General features: G+C 29.9%; 9 protein-coding genes and 2 pseudogenes across 11 annotated transcripts, besides 3 other annotated features; 5 read left to right on the forward strand and 6 right to left on the reverse strand.

The window, feature by feature from the left end:
* Positions 1–50: 50 nt before the first annotated feature.
* On the reverse strand, positions 51–1,213 carry TVAGG3_0603180 (protein serine/threonine/tyrosine kinase protein; the record flags this gene model as incomplete). Its single annotated transcript, XM_001317561.1, has 1 exon — positions 84–1,157. One exon carries the CDS (start codon positions 1,155–1,157, stop codon positions 84–86), a length of 1,074 nt encoding a protein of 357 aa, XP_001317596.1.
* Positions 1,214–2,835: 1,622 nt separating this feature from the next.
* TVAGG3_0603190 (N-acetylmuramoyl-l-alanine amidase family) lies at positions 2,836–3,072 on the forward strand (the record flags this gene model as incomplete). Its single annotated transcript, XM_001317562.1, has 1 exon — positions 2,836–3,072. The coding sequence occupies one exon, from the start codon at positions 2,836–2,838 to the stop codon at positions 3,070–3,072; it is 237 nt and encodes a 78-aa protein (XP_001317597.1).
* Positions 3,073–4,442: 1,370 nt separating this feature from the next.
* Positions 4,443–13,001: a mobile genetic element.
* Positions 5,913–6,676, forward strand: TVAGG3_0603210 (uncharacterized protein; the record flags this gene model as incomplete). Its single annotated transcript, XM_051239809.1, has 1 exon — positions 5,913–6,676. A coding segment is annotated over one exon (764 nt), but the record flags the coding sequence as incomplete, so codon positions are not given.
* On the forward strand, positions 6,896–7,591 carry TVAGG3_0603220 (uncharacterized protein; the record flags this gene model as incomplete). Its single annotated transcript, XM_051239810.1, has 1 exon — positions 6,896–7,591. One exon carries the CDS (start codon positions 6,896–6,898, stop codon positions 7,589–7,591), a length of 696 nt encoding a protein of 231 aa, XP_051097634.1.
* TVAGG3_0603230 lies at positions 9,016–9,996 on the forward strand (annotated as a pseudogene). Its single transcript has one exon. A coding segment is annotated over exon 1 (981 nt).
* A 56-nt stretch (positions 13,002–13,057) lies between the features above and the next one.
* Positions 13,058–14,359: a mobile genetic element.
* Positions 13,154–14,279, forward strand: TVAGG3_0603250 (annotated as a pseudogene). The gene has a single exon. A coding segment is annotated over exon 1 (1,126 nt).
* A 2,607-nt stretch (positions 14,360–16,966) lies between the features above and the next one.
* Positions 16,967–17,574, reverse strand: TVAGG3_0603260 (uncharacterized protein; the record flags this gene model as incomplete). The annotated part of the gene is made up of 1 exon (XM_051239811.1): positions 16,967–17,574. A coding segment is annotated over one exon (608 nt), but the record flags the coding sequence as incomplete, so codon positions are not given.
* Positions 17,575–17,761: 187 nt separating this feature from the next.
* Positions 17,762–18,624, reverse strand: TVAGG3_0603270 (uncharacterized protein; the record flags this gene model as incomplete). The annotated part of the gene is made up of 1 exon (XM_051239812.1): positions 17,762–18,624. A coding segment is annotated over one exon (863 nt), but the record flags the coding sequence as incomplete, so codon positions are not given.
* An 821-nt stretch (positions 18,625–19,445) lies between these two features.
* Positions 19,446–19,883: a mobile genetic element.
* Positions 19,884–20,170: 287 nt separating this feature from the next.
* On the reverse strand, positions 20,171–20,509 carry TVAGG3_0603290 (BCP1 family; the record flags this gene model as incomplete). The annotated part of the gene is made up of 1 exon (XM_001317564.1): positions 20,171–20,509. One exon carries the CDS (start codon positions 20,507–20,509, stop codon positions 20,171–20,173), a length of 339 nt encoding a protein of 112 aa, XP_001317599.1.
* Positions 20,510–20,626: 117 nt separating this feature from the next.
* On the reverse strand, positions 20,627–20,935 carry TVAGG3_0603300 (BRCA2 and CDKN1A interacting protein family; the record flags this gene model as incomplete). The annotated part of the gene is made up of 1 exon (XM_001317565.1): positions 20,627–20,935. One exon carries the CDS (start codon positions 20,933–20,935, stop codon positions 20,627–20,629), a length of 309 nt encoding a protein of 102 aa, XP_001317600.1.
* A 69-nt stretch (positions 20,936–21,004) lies between these two features.
* Positions 21,005–22,595, reverse strand: TVAGG3_0603310 (armadillo (ARM) repeat-containing protein family; the record flags this gene model as incomplete). The annotated part of the gene is made up of 1 exon (XM_001317566.1): positions 21,011–22,372. One exon carries the CDS (start codon positions 22,370–22,372, stop codon positions 21,011–21,013), a length of 1,362 nt encoding a protein of 453 aa, XP_001317601.1.
* Between the last annotated feature and the right edge of the window lie 29 nt (positions 22,596–22,624).

The following is a 22,624-nucleotide window of genomic DNA, read 5'->3' on the forward strand; positions in this document are numbered from 1 at the left end:
TAAGGAAAGGAGAAAGTGGCTTCAGAGATAAAGTATTTATATGTGTATGTAAAATAATAATAATATTTTATTGACAAAACAATTTAATTCAAATCTATAATAAATGGATGGTTAATTAATTGAAGAGGCAACAATCTTCTTGATGGATCTGTGCAAAGAGTGGCTTGTGCAAAACTGAGAGCTTTATCATTATGAATTAAATTTTCAAGGGTTGGAAATGAGTTGTAGATCTTTCTGCATTCATCATCGAGCATTGAAATGTCACATTTTCCATCTCTAAAGATCGGAATTTCCGATTTCTGACTTTCATCGAGTAAAAACAGAGGAAATTGGCCACCGAGCTTTTCGATCAATGCGTAATGTAATAATCTGTTATTATGAGTAAAAAGTTTTCTTCCAGTTATTAATTCAACGAAAAGAATGCCAAGTTGCCAGATATCAATTTCATAACTCCATCTCGTTGAAAGAAGCTGCTCAGGAGACTGTATACGTTCTGGAGTTAATGAAGTGACATGCCATATGTTGCCATTTGATGCACATGATAGAGAATTTATTCTTAATTGAACACTTCGTTCTCCTGTCTTCATGACATATCCTTTTTGATCAACGTAATCTTCTAGTAAGGATACTGTATCTGTTGATAGGTTGCCGCAAATTAATTTGCATTCATGAAGTAATTCAAGCGCATGAATAAGATGCCACATAAATACGCGGATTGTGCTCAATGAAAATGTAAGTCCGTTGAAGAATTCCATTTGTTTTGTTAATGTTGGGCCAAGAGCTTGAAATATTAAAATTGGACAGAGATTATATTCGTATCTTCCGATATATTTAACAAAATATTGATGAGTTAGGTCAATTGTGTTAGTAATTGTTAATGCTTCTGTCTCAATGTTCGCTTTCCTTAATAATGTTGGTGATTTATAATAGAATTTGATCAAAACGAAGAATTTTTGTCTCTGGTGGATTCCAAAATACGATTTATACTCATTTGTTGATTCAATAAGGTCCAAAATTTTATAATCATCGCCTATTGTATCTGAAAGTGGTCTAATTATTGGCTGATATGAAATATCTTCGTCCCTAATGAAACTGTTCTTTCTGTCGTCAATTAAAGCATCATCTTCACAAGAGGATGAAGAATCTTCCGTTATCATATTTAATTCTTCGCGCCTGTAAAATATCCGAAAAGAGAAAGTTGGAATTCGGACCTCAAAAATATAATTAAATGAATGCTGATATATTGCATTACATCGAATCAACGTCCATATGATTGTTTTGTTTCAATGATTAGTCGAAGCTGTTACAACTTGTATTAAATCATTATGTGTCAACAAAACGCATTATGCAGTTTATAATGCTGATTTTAATTAGATTTGGCTCATCAAATTCAAGCATAACATAGAATAATGATTCTACTAAAAGATTTAATTGAAGGATACTTCAACTAATCCAGTTGAACCAAAGCACAGACAAATAACTATCATAATCACCAATCTATAATATTGAACTTTATTAAAATTTAAAATGTCAACATTTTAGTGGATTTAAAATTAAATGATTATAAAATGTTGTACTTAAGCATGCTGGTATTGCAAGAATTCTTGAAAAAAATTGAATAAATTAGTAGTATATGTGGACGGGTTTTGTGACTTTTTTTGTAAACGTAAGAATTCATACAATATTGAACGATTTTGTAAGTAATTTTCATACAATCGATAAAATAAATGTATGATTCTTACGCTTTTTATTCTTACGTTTTGAAATAAATCATGATTTAAAAATTTTCAGAATCGTAAGAAATTTTCACAAACCCTTTACATAATGAAGTAAAAAATAAAAAATTTAAAAAATAAATTTTAAAAATTCATGTCTTACATTTTTTGAATAATTTATTTTTTTATTTTGTATGAAATGAGTGGATCAAGATTCGTAACCGTCAATCAATTAATGGATGCTCTTTCACCAATTCTTGAAAATGTTAAACAAGTAGATGTTTATTTCGATGATTATGTAGAAAGTATATATTATAAAGGTAAACATAATATTAAACCCATTGCTTTTGCATTTGATAATAAATTAATTGAAAATGCAAAAATTTGGGAATTAATTCCAGATATTGAATATATAACGAATATAACTAATAAATGGTTCAAACGAATTCCAACCACAAAAGTTCTTTGTAAATTAATGATCAAAACCGAGGCCAAAGAATTTCATGAATTTACATATCATCCAAATAAAGTTTCAGAACTAGAAAATGAAAAACTTCAGAAAAAATTAAACGATAGACTTTCAAATGATCGTATTGAAAAAATAAATAAACTAGTAGAAGTTGCATTTAATAATGAAATATTTGATGAATATAACCTTGAACTCAGTGATGGGCTTTAAGGACCCGGGCTCAACGAGTCATGATTTATGAAATCAATTATTTGATTCATTCGCTCTTCAATAATTTCTATTCTTTTTGTTAAATCATCTATTTTCATTAATGAGGTGATTCTTGATTGAGGAATAGATTTCAAACTAACCACTCCTTTTATTTTTGAAATTTTGAATCCATCAACTTTAAACATTTTATTCAATTTACACGTTGTCAATTCTTCAAATAATTTTTTATTGTTAGCATAATAGTTATTAAATTCTTCAACAGATGAAAAAATTTTTATTTCAGTAATTGGTTTAACAACGTTTATTTTTTGTTGAACATTTTCACTTTCATTTATTTCTTCTCCTCTGTTTCATTTATTTTTAAAATCGGTTTCATTTATCATTAAATAAAAATTAAATATAAGTGATGAAATATATTTTTTAATTAATATTAAATCAGAAATGGCGGCAGGATTCTTTAAAAAATTATGGGATGGAATTAAGAAAGCTGCAGGTTGGGTTTATAAAAAGGTTATTAAACCTGTTGCAAACTTTTTGGCACCAGTAGCGAAAACGGCAGGAACTATCATAGGTGGAGTATTAGGTACAAAAGCAGGTAATCCGGCGATGGGAGCACAAGCAGGTAACGCAATTGGTGGAATTGCTGAAGGAATACTTAATAAAATAGGAGGTGGATAGTGGAAAAATAAATAAATATTATTTTTATCTTAGTATTGGTTGTAGTCTTTGATAAACTTTTTCTCCTTTATTTAAAATTTCTCATATTGGGGCAGCTTTTGGCGTTATTGATTCAGCAACGTCACTAATTGCTTCTTTATTCTTAAATATCCAATTTGCTCCTTTCTTCATTGTTTCCCAAACTTTATGCGCTCCTCTTTTTACTTTATCCCACAGTTTCTTAAAGAATCCTGCAGCCATAGTTGATTATTTCATTAAAATTAAAAATTCATTTTCATCTTTTAATTTTGATTTTTTATTTATTAATAAATGACGACTAACTATTTAGTGCCAAACACCAAACCAATTAATGGAAATGTGTTTCATTCATTCGAAAAGATAAATGAAATATTCGCAAAGAATGATGGAAGAAGATATTATAGAGAACTTGAAAGTTCATGCTATGACTCTGATGCTCCATATTTTGATGATAAACAAACTCATTTAAGAATTACAAATCCGGCTCATGATGTGAACCAATTAGGTGACACATATATTAAACGCAAAGTTAGAGCAACTCTAGTTTCAAATAAAGCTTTCACATGTGATGCCGCTTTTAAATGCATGCGTTTATTCGTTGGTTACAAATCATCAAATCAAAGCTTTAAACAATTAGAAGTAGAAACCGAAAGAGGTGATGCCGGTTATCTTCAGATGGATTGTGCCCGTGAATCTTTCGCATTTGCAACATATAAACCAAAATCAGAAAGGAAAGTTAAAAAGTTTGTTCATTCGTTATATAATAATGTTCAAAAATATGATAACTCAGTATGTGGTAAATATATTGACCCTTCAGAAGTTTTCAAGAAAGCAAATGAAGAAGTTGATATCACTTTTGATATGATTATTCCGGTAAATGATTTGTTAGCATTTCAGGCGTTCGATGATTATCCTAAATCATTTGGTGAAATCATTCTTAAATATTATGTTTTCAGGGATACTTTAGTATTTTGTCAGGTTGACCCGTTAAGAGTTGCTGATTTACAAAATTACGTTTATGAAAAGATAACTGATGAAAATTATGAAAAGATTATGAATCATGTTTATAAATATGATCGCAAATTCCAACAAATCGGACTTCTGCCAAATTAATTACAGGCTTAGCCGCTACATCTGCTGACGCAACAGTTGAAGACGTTATTATTTCATGCACAAAGATGGAAGTTTTAGAGGATAAATGCATTACACCAGGATACGGTTTAATTGAAGAATCAGTTAAAGCAATACCACGTTTATTTAGTAAGGAAGATCCATTCATGATTCCAGCTCAACATATTGACGTTCGTTCACTAAATGGAGGTTGCACTCCTGAAGGTATCAGCTCAGATTTCTCATACGCTCTTCATAATGTTACAGATGTTGTGTTAGCATTTCCGAAGAATGCAATGCAAAGAACAGTTTTAGAAAATCCAATGCTTCGAGGTCTTCAGGTCACTATAGATTCCAGAAACTTCCCCGATCAAGCGATGACCACAGTGGGTGACATATTCTTTACACGTATGCTTCAAGCTTCTGATTTAGATGGAGTGAATGAATGCACGGAAGAATACGAGGACTCATTAACTAGACCACTGAATGATGATAATGGCGTACCATTAGCTAGAACATGGAAAGACCAAACTTCATTCTTATGCACTATTCCAGTTCAACGTGATGGAGCGGGTATATTCTTTGATGGATTAGAAACTTTCAACTCACAAGTTACAGTACAAGTGAAAGCTTATCCAATCATTCAGGGAGAAAATGACACTTACTGTTCAAAGGTGACAAATCCTCCTCAGGTTTGGTTTACTAGGACTACATATTGGACATGGACACCGGATGAAGGTTTGAAATATCATCCAACAGGTACACCACCACAGTATAGAAGTTCATATGATGAAATATTGATGAATAGAAATGTATAAAATTATAAATTTATTTTTGATTAAATGGATTTAAATTCATTCACCCCTTATGAAGAATTAGCGGGAGTATATAATACATACGTAGATGATATGATTAATGAAGCATTGAGTGATAATAGAAATGCTCTATCTAAGGAAAAATTAATGAAAATTCCATATTCTGAATGTTACTTAAATTCAATCACTGCAGCAATTGGTAAACAAAATAAAGGTAAAACATTAACGATATTAAAACAAATTATCATTATTGCTAACACTTCCCCCCATTCACATGTGTTAATTTATATCAACCGTTCAGGTTCACCTTCAGATGATACATTTGAATCTTTAAAGCATTTAATCAAAATTCCAATTATTTATTTATCACAAGAAGAAGCAGAAGATTATTTAAAAAAACTTTTTAATGTATAAAGAATTATATAATACAATCAAGAAGCAAGGATTAGAGGATAAAATTATTGATAAACAACGGGATGAATTATTTGAAACACTTTCTATTTCAAATTTTGATAGAGAATTTTTGCATTCACTCATTTTTCTAGATGATGCAGTGAAATCAAAACTAATAACAAATGAGAAATCATATTTTAATCAGTTATTAACTCAATGTCGACACATTCAGTGTTCATTCTTCATGGCTGTTCAATACTTCAAAGCATTAAGCACAAACATTAAATCAAATCTATCAACACTTTTCATTTTCAGTGGGTTTAGTCGTCAACAGTTGAACGTTATGCTTTATCAAGTGAATTTACCAATGAGCATTAATGAACTTTACACACAATATCAGCAATTAGGTGAACATGGAAAAATAATAGTTGATTTAAATAAAGGAGGTGTTAAATTTGATTAACTTTTTATAATTAATTTTTATTTTTTTATTTATAATTAAACATGACAGAAATAGCAAATCTTCTACAGGTTCCATTAAAACAAGGGACAAACAAAAAGGGTGCATATAATAGAACTATGAAAGTTCCAGACGGAATGAAAGAATTAGTTCATATTGTTGCCGGTCTTCAAAAAGATGTTAAACAAATGAGAAACGTTTTAACATTACCAGAAGCTCAAGCATATGCCAAACGTCACGGTCCAAATTGGGAAGCACACGAAGCAGACATTACGGGTCCAAATGGAAAACCTGATGGTATAAATGAAGTTTTCGTTACTGATGGTCAAGGTAATATTAAAGTCATAAATGGGTATAAATTAACTGTATCTGATTATCCTAAACGTAAAGCATATAATGAATGTTATCCTATGCAATTTGATGAAAATGGAAAAGCTGTTAAACAATACATTGGAGAAGGTGAACATGGTCCAATGTATTCATACCATCTTATTCCATATTCTTATTTCAATGAAGAATTAAACGCTGTTGAAGAGGGACCGGATGGATTACCACGATATGTTAATCAGTTTGATGGTCAATATGCAAATTTGAGACCTGAAATTCCAGCTAAGAAATTCTTTAAAGTTGCTTTATTCGATCCAGTGTTCAATGAACAGAAAGAAGCAATGAAAGCAGAATTTAAACCAATTCAAGTGGCAAGAATTTCTTCATCTTCACTTTCAGAAGCGTTCAAGGAATTGATAAAGAAACCACTTTATTCTCAACAAGGTTATAACTTTGATTTAATTAAAGAAAGTGATAGACGTAAATTAGAAAAATCAGATGGTTTTAAGAATGCATGTAATGAAATGATTAAAGATATTGTAAATGATAAAATAAGACTGGAAGAAACTCAAAGCAATATCAATAACATAATTGGTGCAGTTACAAAGAAAGTATAAGCAAACAATGATGAACCTTGGGATATTACCGTAACAACTAAATAAAACTTTAAATATATTTTTCTTTTTTTATTCAATTATAAATGAGAAGACGTTTCACAAGTCAAAAGAACACAAACGCAAAAGCAGAGATTACGGTTGGTTATAACGTAAATGATGATAAATCACGAATTATTCAAAATGTTAAAGTTAATGTTAGCCCTGAATTAACAAAGTCAGCAACTCAACCAAATTTATTAACTCGTGACTTACCAAAGAATGAGGAGGAAAATAAAGAAGATGAAGACCCAATCATTTTATCTGAACCCGGTAAAGAACCTGTTGAAATTCCCACATATCCAACATACCCCCCACCTCTTTCATCAAACATCGAGAACTCAGGAATCTACGATTACAGTCGCAATACGCCATATAAAATAGACATTAATTCTGAATTAATGAAAATTTACCGTGATATAATAACTGATAATTATGATTCAATAATAAATTTAATTGATCAATCCGGTTTAATTATTTTACCTTATGAATCATTAATTCACATTATCGCCATTCTTTGTGATGTTCAAGATTCAGACGTTAAGATTCAATTTTTCATAGATGATGAGGTTTCATGCTGCGGAACAGTTGCAAAAATAAATCCTATAAAGGATATTAGCACAATTAAGATATCAAAGAACGGAACAACAACCGAACTTCATTTAACATATAATGATATTTATAATAAAATAGTTGATGAATATAAAATATCACTTGAAAAATTCTTTGTTAAGGCCATTTAATATTCAAGCATTAACATTATTGAATAATAATCCTTTGAATCATAATTAATAATAATTGACCTTTCACCAGTTTCTATCGTTTGTTTTATTTCTTTTTGTTCCCCACTATCTGGATCGGTCATTGTAATTGTTTTTGTTATAGTATCAGCTTTATCTTTAACTTCAATCTTTTTTCCATCAGGATATTTAAACCAAAATTCCAAAAATTCGATATTGTCAATCTGTTCATATTTTAATCTATCAATTACATTTTTAATACCATCTGAAAATCTTATGAAATGGTCATTATATGGGTTTGATTGAACTAAATTTGAATGAAGTGAAATATAACCCGATGATGAATATGACATTGACTCATATTTTCTGAAAACACTAAAATTTATAACATGAATGAATTTCTTATTCGTTGAATTTATGAATTCTTGAGGTAATCTTATTCTAGTTTTATTTATCACTGGAAAATAACGCTTTACCATATTTTTAATCGTAATAAAAAATGTCAATTATCAATATTATTTCGAATAATAGCTGTGAATTAAATTTAACAGTTAGCGGAATTTATAATGTTACTCTCGTTTCTGTGAGTGGTAAATTTAATCCCATTCTTTTAGACCCTTCAGATTATATATCATTTATTAAAGATGACCTTGAAAAAACATATGATATGTATATAAATAATGTGATAACGAAATGGGATATTAACATGATTTTAAGTTATTTAAATGAATCATTTATCATATGGTATGAAGAAAATTTTAAATCAAAACCTGATAAACTTTTTGAACTTGATGAAATAAATAACCTTATTAAATTTCCGCTGAAAATTAAATTTTGTACTCCTCATCTTCGTTCATTGTTGGGGATATTAAATTTTGAAAAAGATGTTGGGGATGTTTTGTATTCTGACACTGGTTCCAATTTCATTTTAATCAAATGTGATAAAGTTAATACCCCAATGAGATTTTCACATCAAACATTAGACCCTAACTCTTACCCATCAATACAAAACATTTTATCCATCAACTTAAACACATTTTCTTTATCATATCCGTTTCAATTATCCGGGAATTCATTTATTCTTCATTCAAAAGATTTATCAAATATTAAATTTAGAATAACTGACCTATTTGATTGTGATTTAGAATTCATGAATGAAATATTATGGCAATTTCAAATAAAAAATAGGTGATGAGATAACGGATTAAATATTTATTTTTAAATCATAATAAATGATTAAACAACAGCAACCACAACAACTTAAGGCACAGACCATTACATACGCCATATATGCATATAATTCAAAGACGGCAGAACAAACGCAAATGTTGAAATATGGAGATTTGGAGATAGTATTGAAAAATGACCATTTCGAATTCGTTTGCAAAGGTGGTGCAGTGATATCAAATATAAAAGAAATTTTATTTATGAATTCAAAAATTAAAGGAATAACGGATGATATAACATCAATTCCACCAGAAGAACAAAGATATTACGCATTAAATGCATTTCCTAAAGTTTTGAAGATTGGAAGATTTAATTTAAATGAGGAATTCATAAAAGGTTTCCTAAATGACATAATGAAGAAGCAGATAAGGAATATGTCAACAGTGAGTTAGAGGAGAAAGCAGATAAGGGACTTGTGGCTAGTGAATTAATGAAGAAGGCAGATAAGGAATATGTTAATGAAAAAGATAATGAAATTATAGAAAGGGTTGAATGGTATCATGAACGGACATCGAAGATTCTTAAAACTAAAGCTGATACAGGATGGGTTTCAGAATGTTTAGACCTTAAAGCAGATAAAACTTATGTTAACAATGAGTTAGAGAAGAAGGCAGATAAGGAATATGTGGTAAGTGAGTTAAATAAGAAAGCTAATATATCATTTGTTAATGAAGAAATAAAACAATCAGAGGTCTATTTTACTCCACCATTTTTAAATTTTATGAAATCATCAGATAAAACCTTTGATATAGATTCTTTTGAATGGATATGTTTCGATGGAGTGACCATGTATTTATTTTATACAGCTGGAGTGCTTTATTATTTTAAAACAAATGATTTTAAAAACTATGAATCATTTACTCCATCTGTTTTGAATCCTGATACACGAAAGCCAATCATTAATCCAAGAATTTTATATGTTGAATATAATAACGGTAAATTTATGGGAATGATAAGGGTTGAAGATGATTTTTACCCTTGTTATTCATTCGATTGTATCCAATGGTTCAAATGTAATTTAAATCAAGATGCTAAATTTAAATATCCAAATAATCCTATTAGATGCGTTAATAATAAATGGGTACTAATTTATGAAGTCAATCAAATTTTCATTAGTGAGGATGGGATAAATTATTATATGTTTAGTATGATGTCATCAGATTTGGAAATTGATTATACAAGTAAGTGGTATTACATTAACAACATGTATTTTATCCTACAAAATGATAAAATTTATAGATCATCTTCAATACCACAAGGTCAATTTGAACAAATTTTTCAAGCTGATGGAGACATTGAAGCTTTATGTTATGGATCAAATGTTTATGTTCTCGTTTCAGGTGAAATGGTCTATTCATATCCTGTAAGTTATAACAGACATATTTATTTATCACAGGATTTATCAAATTGGGAATTGGTTTATTCATTCACTCCAAAACTTACTCGAAATTATAGATTTACTAATTTATTTTATATTGATGGGTATTTCATTGCTTTAGGATGTGGTGATTTAGTAAATATCAGTAGTGATGGAAGAAACTGGTCTGAAATCACAAAATTTCAAGATGTTAGAAAAGCAATTTTCAAAAATAATACGTTAATATTGATAACAAGACCAGTTTTAAATACTCACCCAAATTCAATATTATATAATAAATTCAATATTCATAATGGATTAAATACAATTCTTGAGATGATTTATCCCATTGGTTCAATATATACATCAATGAACTCAACAAATCCAGCAACAGTTCTGGGTTTCGGTACGTGGAAGCAGATTGTAGATAAATTCTTATACTGTGCTAACAGTTCAAAGGAAACAGGAGGTTCGAAGAAAATTAAAGAAGCAAACTTACCCCCGCACACTCATACGGGAACTACAAACTTTTCTGGCGACCATAGTCACTCATTAAGAGACCACCCATTATACAACTCAGAATATTATGCTGGCTATGATGTTTTATCTCCAGATTATAACCATTCAGCAAAAAAGACTTTTCGACCAACTGAACCAGGAGGAAATCATGTCCATACTTTCACAACAAATCCAACAGGCTTGGGTAAAGATTATATGCCACCATTTATGACTGTATTTGCATGGTACCGCATTTATTGAATGAACTAAATATATTTTATGTCTGTAATTAATTAGGTAATGAAGTAATGGATGAACTGCAGAAATAAATGTTTACGTTAATGGTTACGTTAATGGTTACGTTAATGGTTACGTTAATGTTTTCAGGTCATTCAATAATTAATTATTTTTGAAGAACTGAAGGTGTCACTATGTCACTCAGTGTCACTCGGTTATTTAACTTTTCTGAAAAAATGAGACAACATGACATTTAGACAACATCACAGGAAATAAATGTTTACGTAAATGATTTGTCATGATTTCTTCATCGTATATGTTTTGTCATGACTTCTTCATCGTAATGAATGTATATGTTTTGTCAAACATGAGCGTAAATGATCCAAAAATAATGTTTAGGTGAAGAGGTGAGATCTCACCTGTTTTTTCACCCTCTTTTTTCACCTCATGAATTTTCATGAATTCTTCGTAAATATTTTGTCAAGACTTCTTCGTAATGAGCGTAAATGATCCAAAAATGAAAAAATCATTGATTTTGGCTGAGAAAAAACAGCAAAACCCTTCTTCCACGGGAATAAAGAAATAAAGAAGAAATAAAGAAGAAATAAAGTAAATTTTTTATTTATTCCCGTGGAAGATAGAGCACTTTTATGACACTTTTTATTCACGACAAACAAGACAAACAAAGAAAATAAGAAAATACGGCGCTGTCGCGGTTCGAACCACAGACCCCGACCCCTCCATAACACCACCTTAGACCACTGTGCTACGTAGCCTGTCGACATAAGATTTTATAAATTACATATTTGACGTAAATTTATTTCCCAGTTATTCAAAAATAATTAATTATTGAATAACCTAAAAACATTAACGATAAAATAAGTGATAACAAATTTTTATTTTTATCATAAATGAATACCCCACAAGCTCAAAATTTACCACGAATCATAACAAGGGAGGAAATGATAAAAATGATGCAAGAACATGTTAAAAATAACAAACCACTAAAATTGAGAAAATGTGGTTATGTAGTAATGATGGAAAGAGAGATGTTGTCAAAGAGGAATAAAAATTAAATTTGGATTGAGTTTAAAAATTCATCTTTATTAAATTCATCTCTTCCAATCAATTTATTTATTCTATTAAATTCTTTTATTTTTGCTTCACTCAGTTTAATGATTGAACGGTAAGTTTCTAATTTTTCGATTATTTCTTTATCGTTTTCAACCCCACCACATTGCGACTTCTTTTTGTAATAGCATATTTTTGATTTAATTCTGTTTAGTTTCTTTTTATATTCATTGTCTGGACTCTTGACTGCTTTGTTGTCACTCATTTTCTTACGAAATAAAAAAATTAAATATTATTTAAATATAATGGAGTAATAAAATAAATCGGAATTTCTATTAATTTATTGTCAACTTCAACTAATGCATTGCCGTTAATATATCTAACAAATTCAGCTATTGTGTCAAATCTTCGTCTTCTTTTTGTCATTGATTTATCAGTTTTTCCATAATCGAGATGAATTAAAAACTTTATTCCCTGTTTAAAATTCATGAGCCCCGAATTAATTTGTTCACGTTTAACATCATTTAACCTTTCCATTTGCTTTCTAATATATTCCCATTCTTTTGAAATATCATTTTTCATTTCCACTGGTTTCATGTTTATAGTTCTATGCCATGTATTATTGTAATAATATACTAACTGTTGTATGATGGAGTCATGATTTCCATCCCAGTATATCTGACCATTAACCCCTAACGCATCTCTAAGAGTTCTCATTACCACATCAACTATTTTATTATGAAACGTATATGGAGAGGATGAAAAGTAAAAATTAATTTGTGGGAAATAATGAGCCATAGCTGCCTGAAATCCTTTATCACCATCACCCCTTATATTATCTACTCTTTCATGATCTAGTAAGTATTGAATAGCTCTTCTTGTTTCCTGTTCTGTTTTCCCTTTCACCGGAATGCAATATAAATATCTGGTGTTAATGTTAATGGCAAATAAATAAGTAACGTTTCCTTTTGAATATTCCAGATGATCGATTTCGTATGAATATGGATATAGTGCAAATGAAGGGCGACTAAATTTTTCCTTTAACGGTTGAATTTTTGGGTCAATTGGTTTATTTAATATAGGGTGTCCAAAGGTGCGTTTAGCACAGCGCTTTATATGAGACTATTAAAGGAGATATATGCTGATTATAAATATATAATAAAAAATATGAATATATGTATATGATGAGTAAGTTGTATTTTGGCGCCATGCCGGGATATAAAATGAATTTTGAGACAAGAGGCGGTTTCGCGGAAAATTTTGGCGGGATTTTTTTCATTTTTTAATGAATCATAAAGAAAACATCCTCGCTCTTGCAAAAAATGCAAAGACTGTAAAAAAATCTACGAGACATTGGTAAAATGCTTCGGTATGGATGCTCCTAGCTATTCCACTGTAACGTATCATGTTAGGATGTATCACTTCATGAACAAAAAGGCGCCCATCATAAAAATTGACAAAAAATTGCCGGATCAAAGAAAAATCAAAGCAATTCTTCAAGCGCTAGATGAAGACCCAAGAGCATCACTCAGAAGGATAGAGGAGATGACAAAGATACCACGTACAACAGTCAGTTATTATCTGCACAATTATTTGAACTACAAACTAGCGTATACACGTTGGGTTCCGCACAACCTTAATTCAGTTCAAAAAAAATCTAGAGTCCAATCTTCGAAAGAGCTCCTCTCTATATTGGGTGCGTATCAATCCAAGAAGTTTCGCTTTTTAGTAACAGGGGACGAGTCTTGGTTTCAATATGCAACAGAAGCCAAAATCATGTGGATCCCGAAGGATGAAAATCCGCAAACATTCCCGAAGAAAAAAATTGACACACCAATGATTATGTTGTCGGTTTTTTTGGGCGTGAATGGCATCATCGCAATTGATATTCTTCAAAAATCTAATACGATGAATGCTCAGTATCTAATTGACAATGTTCTTACTCAAATTATCAATTCTGATGAGTTTGAGAAATCCAAACAACAAAAACAAAAGTTTGCAATTCATTTTGATAATTCAAGAGTTCACAAAAGTCATAAGGTAATGAATTACTTGGTGGAAAACAATGTCAAAGTTGTTCCAAACCCAATTTATTCACCTGATATTGCACCCTCTGACTTTTATTTATTCGGCACGCTAAAAAAGAGAGCTGAAGGACGCGAATTCGCGAGTCCAGATGATCTTGAAAATTTTGTAAGAGAGCAATTTGAGCAATTTTCTCATGATGATTTAAAGCGTGTCTTTCAAGCCTGGATCGATCGCTGCGAACGCGTGATTGAATCCAATGGTGATTATATTTAAATAAACTTTATATATATGTAACTTGTTTATTTCTATTCGCAGTATTCAGGTTTGTGCTAAACACACCTTTGGACACCCTATATCTTGAAATCCTTTTTAAAATCTTTTTGCTTCTTTAATGTTTGAAATGGATATAATAAAGTGAATGATGAAGGATTAACTGAAGGAGGAGGTACTACTGTCGTTGGAGGTTTTGGTGTTGTAAGTGGTTTAATTTTATCTGCTTTGATTTTGGATTTCATTCCTCCTTTCATTAATTCTGGATGTATTCTATTCATTTGTTTTAAATATGCTGTATATAAAGGTTTGATATACTTTCCCGCTTCGAGTTTATGTTGAAGGATGAATTCCAAAAGTTGATCTTCATTTAAAAGTCGGGCTGAATATGGTTTAACTAATGAATCATAAATTAAAGCTTGTGCATCATTTATGGTCTGAAGGACATGGGTGTTTTGTGGCTCGGATTATATAATTTATATAATTCATCAATATCTTCTTCTGTTAATACTTTATTTTTGAAATCTTTCAACTGTTTAAGTTGTGATTTAGTTTTTCCCTTTGTATATTCATTATTTTTAATTTTGTCTTTAATTTTAGAAATTATTTTATCATGATATTTCAAAATTTCATTTTTATAATACGAATAATAATAATCCATATCATCACCCGTTATATTTATTATATTTTTGGAGATATGCTTTTAAATCATAATAATCAAGAAAATTTTGATTAAATACTAAATCATCAATTAAAATTTTTAAATCTGTGCTATCCATTTATATAAAAATAAAATAAATGTTTTAAGGGTGCCCACCTCTTTGAATCATAGTACAAAACCATTATTAACGGTTCCTTTTGTCTCTTCTGTGGCATTTCATTAAATAAATGGCATACAACATCCATTTTCACAACATACAGCCTTAGTGTGTGCTCCTGTTAATGCAGTCTTACCAATTGTTAAGCGAGTCATTGACCCGTTTTTAAGTTGTAAATTAATATTCTGACCATCAAATATCACTTTATCATTTATTATATCCAAATAATTTTTAGTGTTAATTGTTTATTTTGTCGTAAACTAACACCTTTCATTTTTTGTGCAATCTTTTTAAAATCACTTCCATCAATTGAACCGTTGAATGAAGTATAACACTTAGGGCATAAAGCAACCATGTTATCACCTTGTTTCTCAATTGCTAAACCCAATAACTTCTTCTCATGTGCTTTTTCTTCAGCTTTATTCTTTAATTTAGGTTTAAATTTCTCATCAAAACAGAAGAAATCAAAAGGTGCGAATTTGTAAATGTTTTTATCATAAAATTGTTTATTGGTTACAATTGCTTGAAATGCTGAGTGTTAGGAAGACTTGGATCACCAGCGATTGCCCAAAAGATGAATCAGTATCACCTTCAATGAAATGAAAACGATTAACATCCATGCATTTATACAAAAATCATAAATGAAAACCAAATACCAGTATTTAGCATTATCTAAAGTGAAGAATGCCTCTTGTAAACATGTATCACATCTATAAAATCTATCTTTAAGCATCACTTGATACGTATCTTCACCTATTTCTCTTATGTTTTTAAACTTATTTGACATACATGCAACGCGTGCCTTCTGTGCATTCATTATTTTAGTCTTTGCGTAATTTTGTGTATTCATTGCATCGTAACCATATGATCCATTAAGTGAAATCTTGCAAAATAAACTTTTTCCTTTATTTCCTTCTAATTCCGCCTTTTGTCTTTCGTTCATAAATTCGTTCGCAAATCATTAAAACAAGTGTTTTTAGTAAATGTTAAAATTGATTGAATGTCATCAATGATAAAATGAAATCTGTCTATTAGATACCAAAGATAATAAGAAGAAAATGGTTGATATTGGTGTGTGTTGATGCTAACTGAGTTCATTTTCTTGTTCTGGTCAACTGGTAGATTGTTTGATTTCATGTAATTATACATAAAACGCCAATTGTTTTTTCATCTGTGATAATATCTAAGTTTCTTATTATCGGTAAAAAGTTTATGTAATCATTAATGTATTTTTCATCAATGTGACCCTTTACTTCACCCACGAATAAAGTATTTTTCTTTCTAATTATTCCCAGTGCTTTTGCTTTCTTTGTTGCTGTATCACAAATGATAACACCATTCAATCTTCCCGGCATATACATTTTATGGTCAGTATATTGAATGAAATCATGAGGATTAGATGAAAATGATGAAGGATATAATGAATTAAAGTCAACTCCAACAAAATGAGTCATGATGTTGGTGGTGTCCTCATTTGATACAGTTTTAGTTTCTGGACTATATGAAAGTTTATTAATGTGTGTGATTCCTTTAAGATTAACACGATGTTGAACATTTGATAGACCACCAGTAATTCCATTACGGAGAATGTGATAAGCTTCAACTGAATCTAAAGTCATTGGTAAATTATTTTTTAATGCATAATTTCTTAAATTGATTCTTAAACGTTGAACATCCTCATCTTTATTTGATTTTACGACATTGCAATAACAACACATTAACTGACAATTTTCTTTGGTATGTGGTTTTTCATTATCGATTCTATCTAATGTTGGTTTATTTGCATATGTAAACGCTTTACCACACATTTTGCATTTAGATGAAAGGATTAAATCGTGATAGTATTGAAAATCATCCATTGAAACATTATTTTTAGTATCCCTTTCTGCTTTTTCATCTTGTTTCTTATATGATTCAATTTTATATTTCCAATACTTTTTCGTTAATTCAAAACTTGATTCCACATTTTCTTCTTCTGGATATTTTTCGTTAGGATTAAAGTCTTTATATGCTAAAGCGTAACGAATCATTGATGCATTCGATGATAAAGAAAGATTATGAAGCATGTCAATTTTATAAACAAATGTTTCTTCAATAATTTTATCAATTGGGTCAATCATAATTTCAACATCTTTATTGCAATAATGAATAAAATATTCTAATCTATTCTTAAAATTTTTAGCATCATTGAGATATATTTGATAATCACTATCTGATATAGTTTCTTGAGTTAATGCTGAATAAAATGAATCTTTCGTGAATGGTTCCTCTTTATATAATTCTTCTTCGTAATTTTCCCACGTGATGAATTGATAAGGGAAAAAGGATTTAACACGTGATTTATTGTTTCCGAAATCTTGAGTGAATTGGTCTAATGTCCCACCCGCTATATAATTTCTGATGTCAATAAATCTCAATTCATATGGAACGTTTGTTTTCTTTACAATGATTTGCTTAAATTGAGAAGATGAACCCAGCATTGATTTTATTTTCCATTTTGCAGTGTTTAAATCACGAAGAATTAAATTTAAATCAAACTTTCCCGAATTAAAACCTATGATATTCACTTTATTGAATTCCTCATCTAGAAGTTCTTTAAATACTTCCTTCTGTTTTTCATTTAATGTTTGTGACTTCATTAATTCTTCATATTGTTCAATATTTGATTTAGCAACTAATGAACAGGTTGAAAATAAAAACTCAATCCAATCAGAAATAAAAGAATCACTTGAAGTTAAGCAAAAATTCCTCGTATATGTTTTATCACAGTCTACGACCTCGCCGCTTTGCGGCTTTATTTTGACAGTTGATGATACCATGAATGGTTTTAAGTAAGCATTCAAAGTTGCACATTCAGAAAGTTGAAGTTCTTCTTTAGTCTCTAATGTTTCGAAGTCAAAAGTAATATAATATCTTGTTGGTTTATAATATTCCTGCAAATTATGTGCTAATAGCCATTGATATATCTTCTGTTTCGTGATATGTGGTGCATATGGTTGTTGTGTGTTTTGCAATTGAACGTCTTGAATTAATCTTCCATTATTTTCTTTACATTTCTCACAATGTTTTAAAAATCTTCTTTGGTTTTTCCTTTCTGGATCATCACGGATAGAATATACTTCTTCTTTGCAAAAGGGGCAAACTTTATATCCTGTGAGTGCTTCAACGTCTGTTATTCTGTCAGCGTGAAGTTTTCCACATGGACTCTGTGTTAATAAAATATTTACTGTTTCAAATTCTGGATCTATCATTATTGATTCCACTAATGGAAAGTCTACCTTGTTAATGTCTACGTCTTCTGGTTGAGGGTCACAATAATAAAAATCAATATTAACGTTTAACATTCTTGCTAACCTCTCACTTTCTGATGAAATGTCAAATCCTTCATATGCATCTATGGCTTCATTTAAATAACTTCTACGAGTTTTAGGATTAACACCATCAGGAATGTTATAGAAGCGTTTAAATAACCTTCTACCTTCGGCTCTTATTTGATTATCATTCATTTTAGCTGTTCCATTTTTGTTCATTTATGTAAGAATAAAAATTAAAAAATAAATAAAAATAAAGTTTATTTTTTTTAAAGTCCAGGGCTAAAGTCCATAAAATGAATTAAGAACACATAAATTTTTATCATCTGCGACGTGACGAATACATTTTAATTTACTCAAGAATGCATACCCTGATACATTAAATCTAATTCCTGTCTTATTTAATTTCACAACTTTGAAAAGGAATGTATGAATAGCTATAAAATGATGAGATGATGTTTTATGGGTTGCTTCCATTTTTTCTGAAATAAATGAATAAATATAATGTTTATAAGTTTTCATATCTTTTATATTCTTAATAACGAATGGTATAGACCTTTCCACTTCGTCTTCCTTCGGTGCTGTTCTTTCATATGAAACATTATTGGTATCTTCAATAATGAAACCACAATCACATAAAATTTTATATGTACCAATTGTTTCTTTTGATATTTTATCTAACAAATCAAAAACTTTATCAACACCTGTGCATTTATTTAAATAATAATTTGTGTAAATATCATGATCTTCTTTCTTAATCGTATTTGTTGCATATGTTACATTTTTCAATGCTTTTTTGAATTTTTCAGAATCAAGAGGAGGTGAAAGTAATATACAGGGGTATTCTTCATCGTCAATAAACTGAAGCTTATGTTTACGAATAAATTTAGTACCTTCTTCTGAAAGTGTTTCGTCAATATCACCATCTAATAAATTTTTAGTAGATTCCAAAAAGTAATTTTTATATCTTTCTTCATGAGATTTCTGAACTTCTGATTCTGAAGCTGGGATATTCATTAAACCCTCTACTTCATTCTCATTATATTTTTCAACTTCTCTTAATTCCTTAATTTTTTCATCTATTTCATCTCTTATTTTTTCCAGTCTTTCAATTTCATCATATTCATCATCTTTAATCCGTTCTTCATAATATTCAGGGAAAACATCAGGTTCTTTAGGTTTTTCTTCTTCAGATGTGGGATATAAGAAATTTATAACATCATCTTTATTCATTTTTCCATCATAATCAAACTCATTTAAAAACTCTGCGAATTTTTTACAATTTCTTAAATAATATTTATCAACTTCATAACCCGCCTCCTCTAATATATCCTTTATTTCCTCATTTGTGAATCCTATTTTTTTAACATTGTTAGTTGTGACACTCATTTCATACAAAATAAAAAAATAAATTATTCAAAAAATGTAAGACATGAATTTTTAAAATTTATTTTTTAAATTTTTTATTTTTTACTTCATTATGTAAAGGGTTTGTGAAAATTTCTTACGATTCTGAAAATTTTTAAATCATGATTTATTTCAAAACGTAAGAATAAAAAGCGTAAGAATCATACATTTATTTTATCGATTGTATGAAAATTACTTACAAAATCGTTCAATATTGTATGAATTCTTACGTTTACAAAAAAAGTCACAAAACCCGTCCACATATACTACTTAAATTGAAAAAACAATCTTTGGAATTATAATTCCGATCTGTTCATGTTTACATTCTCTATGATGCACATAATAATAAACAATAACTTTATTTAGTGTCTTCATTTTCGTAAATAGACTCATCGATCATAAACGTTTCATTAAGCTGAGCGCGAACTTTCTTTGCAACCTCTGGATCAAAGAGTAAGACCATGTGATGATATTCAACGCCATCTAGATCACCATCTTCGCCTCCAGTTTGGAATTCAACTTTAACAGGGGATTCTTTGTGGAAGAATTCGTCTTCTATGTTCTGAAACACCAAGCCATCTTCTGTCATTGGAACTTTCTTGATCATTATGTAGTGTGTGAAACGGAATGAAGCGCGATCTTCCTCTGTATCAAGATCTTCTGTAGCCCACATGATTTCTTTGAAAAGACCACACATAAGATGTGGTGCTAAACCATCTGGGACACCACGTGCGCGTTCATTAATTATCCATCCAGTAGTTTTCAAGTTTTGAGTAAGAACTTGTGTTAATACTGGATTACCAAGACCAATAAGTCATTTAATTAATGCATCAAAGCTTGGTAAAACATCTTTGTAAACACCGAGATTAAGAACTGAATTAAAGCCAAAGAAATTATCTCCTGGCATACCATTTTCAAGTTGCTCCTTAATTGTAGTGCCAACACGATTTTGACATGCAATTGCTCTTGCAACTTCAAGTCTGTTAATTGGGACGTATCTTGGCATAAATACACTAATTGTCATAGCATCTGCTGGTACTGGATCGAAGAAACCGAATGTACAATTGACTTCACTGAAATCTTCCTCCTCTTCTTCGTTTGCAAGCCTTGGATCAGCAGACATTTTTTATAAAATCTTGAGCCTGTAAAAAGTGCATTTCCAAAAAATTTAATACAAACAATAATATTTTTACTAATATCAATTCTGCTCAAGAACGTTGCAGAGTTTATCATAATCATCCAAAAAATTTGCAACTACTTCTTCATTCTTTTCATTTTCACTTGTATAATCATTCAAATCCTGCATAATTTCCGTATTTTCAATGATGTCAACGATCTCTTTAGCAAGTCCCTGCCGAATATAAGTTTTAAAAATTGAATTAAGGCAAGGAATAGCTATTTGTACATTCACTTCGATATAGTCATCAATAAGTTCGAGTATTCCACTTTCTACTGCTGACTGAGCTGCTGGAAACTGGTGATATTGGATATAAAATGAAATTAAAGCGATAAAAGATCTAGTCATTTGATGAGGACATTGATGAACACCATTTAGAAGAATGTTAAAAGTATCTTCATCAATATTTTCGATTACATACTCTCTTAATCGATCATTATACATACAATGTTCAATAAAGCTTGCGGCAACATATTTATATTCTTCATCGCATTCATCTTCTAGAAATATTCCAAATGCAGTCTGTAAAATGTCAGAATCTAGAATAGCTGAAAATAATCCTTCGACTTCATAGAAATTACGGGTCAATAGCTCGTGAAACATTGACAATATGTTATTTAAGCTCTCATAGTCATCACGAGAAGTTGCATTTATGAGATTTAATAAAAAATTATCTTCATCTCCTTCCTCAACAACGTAAAAGACTTGTGTTGGGTTGCTTGTTAAAACATTCTTTAAAATAGTTGTTAATAGATGAACTGCTTCCGAATCTAAAGTGCAATACGTGTTAATAAAATCAATTATCAGCGGAAAAGCCTCTGTGTCTGGATGTGATACAATCAATTGCATAAAATATGGGATTACATCATTTGGATATTTAAGTTTACAAAATTGAACAATTGGGAGACCTATAATTTCAGCTTCTTCAGTAACTAAAGGAATTATTCTCTCTAGAATTAGAATCATTTCTCTGACATCAATTAACGGATTTTCATCATTTGTTGCAAAACCATAAAAATAATTTAAAAATTCTGGGTTATTGAGAAATTCTAATACTTCGTCATATTTTGACAACTCGCAAATAATTGCTATTACGTTAGAATGAATGCCAAAAACTCCATCAAGCAAAATTTGTAACATTATCGAGAGAAAGTCAGAATCAACGTAAATTGATGGATCAATATGAAAATCTTTATCTAGAATCATACATTTTAAATTCTCGAAAAACTCTAAACACGATTTATCTTCAAAATTGTCAATGTTTTTTAAAGTTTCTAATGCTTTATAAAAAGCTTCTTCAGATTGTATATCACCTTCTTGTGGAGAGGCTATTTTTGATGATTTTTCTGGATTATCTTCAATTGGATCTTTGTATTCATCCATGAATTTACCAAATTTTGAAACGGTTAGATTTTTGACTTCAAACTTGATGATTTAGCATACAAGTGTAAATGCAACAATATTTAGAAAAATTGTAAAGCTTTCAAATTTAATGTCTTTGTGTTTCATTCCTTGATCCATGTATAAGAAGAGCACCCATTAAAACCTAATTGCTAATCCATGGATTCTATCCTCTTTTATCATCTTTTCTTTTTTATCAATAAATACAACTAATTATTAATTATTAATTATTAT

This window comes from Trichomonas vaginalis, chromosome II (assembly GCF_026262505.1).
Source record: "Trichomonas vaginalis G3 chromosome II, whole genome shotgun sequence".
Classification (NCBI taxonomy): Eukaryota; Parabasalia; order Trichomonadida; family Trichomonadidae; genus Trichomonas; species Trichomonas vaginalis.